General features: G+C 37.7%; 1 protein-coding gene and 1 non-coding gene across 4 annotated transcripts; both read right to left on the reverse strand.

The window, feature by feature from the left end:
* Positions 1-1,373: 1,373 nt before the first annotated feature.
* LOC131593692 (small nucleolar RNA R71) lies at positions 1,374-1,480 on the reverse strand. Its single transcript, XR_009281077.1, has one exon. It is a non-coding gene; the product is annotated as a small nucleolar RNA R71 (small nucleolar RNA).
* Positions 1,481-3,196: 1,716 nt separating this feature from the next.
* On the reverse strand, positions 3,197-7,212 carry LOC131593554 (F-box/kelch-repeat protein At3g23880-like). 3 transcript variants are annotated; one of them, XM_058866113.1, is made up of 3 exons: positions 5,365-7,212; positions 4,986-5,033; positions 3,212-4,445 (listed from the first exon to the last, which is right to left on the reverse strand). In XM_058866113.1, the coding sequence occupies exon 1, from the start codon at positions 7,140-7,142 to the stop codon at positions 5,958-5,960; it is 1,185 nt and encodes a 394-aa protein (XP_058722096.1). In that variant the 5' UTR covers positions 7,143-7,212; the 3' UTR covers positions 3,212-4,445; positions 4,986-5,033; positions 5,365-5,957. The 3 variants fall into 3 exon arrangements, with proteins under 3 accessions (XP_058722095.1, XP_058722096.1, XP_058722097.1); XM_058866112.1 differs by having other exon boundaries at positions 3,197-4,445; positions 4,559-7,212; XM_058866114.1 differs by lacking the exon at positions 4,986-5,033 and having other exon boundaries at positions 3,213-4,445.
* Between the last annotated feature and the right edge of the window lie 269 nt (positions 7,213-7,481).

A 7,481-nucleotide genomic window follows, 5' to 3' on the forward strand; every position in this document is an offset into this window, starting at 1 on the left:
GTCTAGTTTAATTAGTAAGTCTTAAAACCAATAGAGCGAAAGTTTGAGGGCTTAAGACGGTCAAAGGTTAAAACCAATAGAGCGAAAGTTTGAGGTCTTTAACTGGATAGTAGACATAGGACATTAGTTTTAAGGATGGCGAAAGCGTATTAAAACTAATTGGAACTTATTTATTTTCAAAAATTGTTTTTACACTCGAGCGGGATGGCGAAAGCGTACGTTAGGGTTATTAGCTTGCTCCGAGTCAACAGAGCGAAAGTTTGAGATTAGGAGATTTAAATAGATAACAACCTCGTAAAATAGGCATTTTATTAATTACATTGTTTCCAAAAAGCTCTTCTAAAATCTAATGGGATGGCGAAAGCGTACATTAGGATTAGGATAGTAGTCTGAATCAACAGAGCGAAAGTTTGAGACGAGGATTTTTAATCAATTGGAATTAGTAAAGATTTTTAATTTAATTATGCAAAAGCCAATGGACCTTCGGATTACCTTTAGTTAAACGAAATACATACTGATACCTGTCTTTTATTATTATTCTTTATTTTCTCACAATCACTTTCCCTTAGGAACAATCGAAATTTTAGTACTCCTAGCTTTACATAGTAACCTTAGATAACGGTAGATCGATTCATAGTCCCTGTGGATTCGATATCTTTTAAAACTACACGACACGACTGTGCACTTGCAGTTATCAGATTTATAGACACGTAAAGTCGCGATCAAGTTTTTGGCGCCGTTGCCGGGGACTATTTAAGTCGATATCGTAACTCACTGTTACACCGTAGAGACTAGGACAATTCTTCCCTTTCTTTTTGAACGATTGTATGCCAAATACTCGTTCAGAAGGAGGAGACTTAATACAACGAATTAACGAGATCGAACGTTTCATTAACGTTAAACGTCGAGCTCGCAATCTTCCCGAAGTAGCAGAAATTCCGATTAATCAGGAATTGATTTTTACTGATCAAATCAATCAAATTACCCCGAAGTTAGAGATGGCTGCTATTCGTCCTCTTAGAGACTATGGCGCTCCTTCGCGCGCTGAACCGCATTCAAGTATCGCACCACCTGCGATTGAGGCAAACAATTTCGAACTGAAACCTTCACTGGTCCAAGCTGTTCAACAGAATCAATTCTCTGGAAGCCCTGTAGACGATCCCAATCTCCATTTATTCGTGTTCGTGCAATACGCTGACACTATCAAAGCCAACAACGTTAGTTCCGAAGCTATTCGATTACGCCTTTTCCCTTTCTCCTTGAGAGATAGAGCGAGAGCGTGGCTTCAATCCCTGCCTTCCAATTCCATAACTACGTGGGACGAATTGAAAAGAGTATTCTTATCGAGATACTTTCCGCCTAGCAAAACTGCTATGCTTAGAGGTCAAATCAACGGATTTACCCAGAAAGATAACGAATCACTCTTCGAAGCTTGGGAACGTTACAAGGACATGCTTAGAATATGCCCTCATCATGGAATCGAACCATGGCTGATCATCCATACTTTTTATGGTGGTCTCTTATATAACACTAAAATGACTATAGATGCCGCTGCTGGCGGAGCATTAATGGACAAACCCCATGATGAAGCATACAAACTCATAGAGAACATGGCACAAAACCATTACCAATGGGGTGGAGAACGAGCCGCTCTAGAGAAAGCCCAAACCAAAGGAGGAATGTACGAAATAAGTGGTATAGACCGCGTTAACGCTAAAGTAGACGCTTTAACTCAAAAGATCGAGAATTTAACCATCACTCCTTCAGCCACCGCTGCCGCTGTAGCACCTAACTGCGAGATTTGTGGATTGACTGGGCATGTAGTTGCAGAATGCCAACTCTTGACTGGAGTCCCATCTGATCAAGTAAATTACGCTCAAGGAAACCCTTATTCTAACACGTACAACCCTGGATGGAAAAACCACCCGAACTTTTCTTATAAGAACAACAATGCGTTGTACGCGCCTGGACAAGCACCTGCTGTACCACCTGGCTACCAAAAAGCGCCTGTAGCTGCTCAAAACACCCCTAGGAAGTCGAACCTAGAAATCATGATGGAGAACTTCATAGCTTCCCAACAACAAACCAATAAAGACTTCCTGAATCAAAACATCCACAATAGCGAGCAACTAAAACAACTATCGAACAAAGTAGATGCTTTAGCTACGCATAACAAAATGTTAGAAACTCAAATATCACAAGTAGCTCAACAACAAGCACCTACTGCTGCCCCTGCTGGCACGTTTCCTGCTCAACCTCAACCAAATCCTAAAGGACATGCGAACGCGATAACACTACGAAGTGGAACGAATTACGATGGACCCATAGATCCTAGAACCCAAAACGTACCCATGTCACAACAAGAGCCAAAGGAAACCCAAAAGAAAACAACTGACGAACAAACTGCTAAGACTGATGAGAACAATAACGAAGTGGAACCCGAAAAAGAGAAACCTTATGTTCCACCACCACCTTATAAGCCACCAATTCCTTACCCTCAGAGATTAGCTAAATCAAAAACCGAAGCGCAATTTAAAAGATTTGTAGAACTTCTGAAGCAATTAAACATAACCATACCGTTCACAGAAGCCATAACTGAGATGCCTTCGTACGCTAAGTTCTTAAAAGAAATCTTATCAAACAAAAAGAAACTCGAGGATAACGAAACTATAACGCTTACCGCTGAATGTAGCGCTATCATCCAAAACAACATGCCTCCAAAACTGAAAGACCCTGGTAGTTTCTCTATACCCTGCGTAATTGGAAAAACCATCATAGAGAAAGCCTTGTGCGATTTAGGAGCTAGTGTTAGTTTGATGCCTCTTTCGACCTGTAAGAAACTCAACCTAGGTGAGCTTAAAGCAACAAGAATGTCTCTTCAACTAGCAGACCGTTCAGTTAAGTACCCTGTAGGAATGTTAGAGAATATCCCTGTTCGTGTAGGTCAATTCTACATCCCAACTGACTTCATTTGGCGTTGTTTTGCTCAAAAGTAGATAATGGTTTTCACTTTTCAAGTGACTTATTCAATTTTAGTTATATACAAATGATTATTGATAAAAGTATTTAATTAAAACAGAATCAAATTCAAATAAAATAAAATATCTAAAATTTACCAATTCATCAAATTAATAATGAATAATTTTCTTAAAAACAATAGTGTAATATTTTGTGGGTTTAAAAAAACATGGACATCTTTTAAATTGTATTAATTTCAGTTTTTAGTTTGTGTATATATAGTTTAATTGCTGTGAATTTCCAAATAAGTTGCGTGACTCAGTTGTCATGTACTCATGTCATTAAAATAATAATGAAATTGAAAACAATCCATTTAGCAACAACATTCACCAAAAGAGAGCATGTCAGTGGTTTGAGAATAGAAGATCCTCAGTTTCTTGCATGCAGCCCTTTTGTCATTCATTACATTACAACCCTTAGCTTCCTTTTCATGTCATCCAAGAGTGGAAATGAAGGATTGGAATCAAAAGTTGAGGGTAGAACAGGAAGTTCAACTTTGTGAAAGTAATAGAAACTGACCCTTCCTTCAGTGACCAGGCAAGTTTTCAATGGAACGGTGCCGTGCGGTGCGGCGCCCCATTTTCTCTCAAGAGCTTCAATAGAAACTGACCCTTCCTAACCCAAAAGGAGTAAAAAATGATGGAAATTAGAGCTCAGGACAAATTTGCATAGTTATTCATGTATTTGTTGATAACCGTATAAAAATCACTTGACAGTTGACAAATTTGCATAGTTATTCATGTATTTGTTGATAACCGTATAAAAATCACTTGATAGTTGACAAATCTAAAGTAATCATAATGATATGATTTGAGATGTCCGTAATACTTATCTTGACAAGTACAGCAGAAAACTTGGATCACCAAGAGAAGACTTTCTAAACCTGCTGTTTGGAAGATAAACATCAAAATCCGACTTCAAATCATTAATATTCAAGTCACCAAATAACTTATCAATGGAAACCTCGACTTTGGAAACCATGTCTACTAACTATTTGTGTTCTTTTGATGAAAGATCCTTCTCCTTGGAATATACCAGTTGGAAACTGCCTTGCTGCCCTGAATGCTGATTCAAAGCAGGCTCGGAACATCGACAGAAACATTCAGTCTCAGGCTACATATTACTTGATGCGATAGAATTCAGATGCAAAGCTACGCTATCTGATGGGCGAAGGAGCTGCGACGAACTGATAATCCCCTCAATCATTCAACAGCTCTGCCTCAATTGAATCGAACCTCCCCTGGACCCGATCAATGACACCTAACTTAGAATTAACCTGTTGATTTGAACTCTAGATCTGCATATTGGTACTTTGACCCAGACTTTGGTTTCTCACAATTAGCAGCCGTACGCCCCAAGATATGCTGAGACATCACACTCTATAGTACTTTTCGCAGTGATGCTTTGGAGATGCTTCACACGAAAACCTGAAAATTACCAATAATTTGATACCAAAGTCTCGCATTCAGTTGTAAGTAATTCGGAATGAAATGAAAGGCTAACTACTACTGTCTAATGTATAGATTTGACACACTCTAACCTCCCAATTGTGATGCAGACAGATTTTCCTCATCAAAACTCATCTCTCTTCCATAGTCCCCTGCTATATACCCTGAATCACCTTAGTTACCACATTTAGATTCACATTTATTTTGACTGCACGATATCCTTCGGTAGAAGCTAGAGTTAAACTTTCCACACCCCCATAATTCAACAATGAAGGCAACACAAGGTCTTAACTTCTTAGAGAAACCACAAATCCATCGCCCATCTTTATCCCTATAATTTAACTATTTTAAACAATATTACTCCTAAAACACCTCTTAGATTTTTGGTTTACAATGACTTCTAATCTCATGAAAAAAGTTCTCATCAAAGGGACTTTTGAGAACTAAATTCCTTAATTAGTATGAAGTTAAATATTTTTACTAAAATTCAAGGAGGTATTTCATTTGAGAAACTCTTACCACCAAAGCGTGCATCAATCCACTTTTCGTGTGACTTTTTCACAGAAGCTGCGGAAACACATCAAAAATAAAAAGTACAATAAAGCATCGTCCATGTGTGGAACCAAAGTGCACAGTGGTTGTACTAAATGTCACAGATGCTGAACCGAAATGTGCAAGTGCTGAACCAGATCTGTTCTGCGACAGTTATGAGTAATACACAATTCTTTTTGTTAATTGAAGCTTATTATTACAGTAACACTTTACTTAGATTTAATTCTCTATAGAGTGGACTAAAGGACTTTGTTATCGAATATCTAAATGGAATCTACTTCACAGTGGACGATATTACAAAGCAGAATGACAAATGAATGGTACAAAACAACAAAACAATACACACCTTTTGTTGGCTTTCCCTCCTTTGGAATGGAGTCGATGGAGTGAAACTTCGATGGAACTTGAAATGCACCTGAAATGGAAGTTGAGTATCTGCAAAGTCGAAGTCGGAAAAATCAGGCTTAGATCACCGGCAAAGTCGAGATTCCTTACATCTCCAATGAGAATGCCAACAAGGAAGAGGGTCTTTTGTGAAGAGGTTGAATGATGTAATGGTTGTGAAGGATTTCCTACTAGAACTCAATATAAAAACCACTTAACATGCACTCATGAATTCGTGAGCAGAGCATTTAGCTCCAAAACTAAGTCAATCTCAAAGTATAATGCATAGATCTAGGTGGTGCAGAATATAATAAATTATGCTTCAGCATCATATCAAAGTCCGCAAAAATGTTTGTTTGATTATAACAAAGATGCTAAAGGCACCTCTAAAATCACAAGATACAAAGACATACATCTAAATCATACTTATAATCTTTAAAACTATAATTATTGTGAAATATATAAATGTAATACAAGATGAGGGACTAAACAATAATGACAAACATAAATTACAATAATACATGAAATAGGAGTAGAAAATAAAACATCCTAGCATTAAGAACAAGGTGAAATCAAAGTTTCAAGACAGACAGTTAGGACGTTTGTAAACCTAGTAACCTCAAAAGTATCATTCTTTGGATCATAAACAACCAACTTCTTTTTCCCATCCTCATCCTCATGAGGAAACTCATGAGTATCAAGCAGCAGTCTGTCATCCTCAAAAATATACAATGCATTGCACAAGATATAACACTCAGAAGGATGTTGCATGTATGAAACTGAGAACAATTTAGTCCAAGAGTCTTGAATTCCATATTCCTTCATAATCCAAATATGATGATCAGAAATTAAGCACAAGCAATCCATTAAGACAGACAAGCTCAAGTAATCCGGACTGATCTCAGCATGATCGGGAGGCAAAAGCTTCTGATAAGAGTCGTTTCCCAAATCAAAAGAAACAATGAAGAATGGACCTTTGCGACGCCATTCAGTATAGGCCATCCAATTAATGGTACCACTTACAGTTGTTCCGGGTTGCTCATCACAGACAGCACCAAAACGAAAGATCTCGCTGGTTTTCCATGAATTGGTGCCCAAAGTATGAACTTTTCCTTTAGTTGTGTCCAACTCGGTGTAGTAAAGAACGGCCACTTTGTAATTATCAGAAACGCGATCATAGCCGAAACCGAAGGTCATATCAACCTGGTTACGAATTCGAGTGTTTTCGAAAGGGGATGGTAATTCCTTGAATTTTCTAATAGAAGGATTCCACAAAACAACAATACCTTTCCGTTTATCGCAGAGACAAAGGATGCCGTCACAAGAAGCAACGATGCTGTTGAAAGGGAGACGCTGTTGTTTGACTTCAGTGGATAAAACCGAATCGAGTGGATAAGAATTGTGAACCAACCCGTCGGGTTCGTGTTTGTATTTGGCGGAATGGAGGCGGCGAGTGGTGGAGAGGCTGAGGTGCTTTCTGGTGAAACTGCGATCGGAGATTAGAGAATTCCATGACTTGCACATGCATCGGAGCTGTACGAGGAGTTTCACAGGTAGCCTGCAGAAGATTTCAGCGACGAGATCGATAGGAAGATTGGGAAGTGAATCATTGTTGATTTCTGATTCTAATTCCGCCGTCGCCATCTCCGATTCTAACTCCGGCACCAAATTAGGGTTTCTTCTTAAACGCAGTCGTTTTCGGTGGTTTTTTTTGTTATTGGGTAGATAGGTGGTAGACATGATTTATAACCTTTTTTTTCTCTTTAGATTTCTTCGTTAATAACAATGTACTTACTGTACCGTCAAAAAAAACAATGTACTTACATTACTAGGTTTCAATCTCAATTTATAAAAGTTTTTTAGATTCCTTCGATGATAAGTAACAATTATTGTAAACTAGATCTAAACTAAATCTTTTGATAAAATAAAACTAACAATACACGTGTCTAAAAAATATTCATTACTATCAAATCTCAATATTGAGTTAACAATCTTTCTTTAATAACATTTAATAATACTATTTATTTATATATTTCAACAATTTATTCAAAATATCTTATATATTTATTCTAAAAATAT

The sequence above is a fragment of the Vicia villosa genome, linkage group LG3 (assembly GCF_029867415.1).
Source record: "Vicia villosa cultivar HV-30 ecotype Madison, WI linkage group LG3, Vvil1.0, whole genome shotgun sequence".
Classification (NCBI taxonomy): domain Eukaryota; kingdom Viridiplantae; phylum Streptophyta; class Magnoliopsida; order Fabales; family Fabaceae; genus Vicia; species Vicia villosa.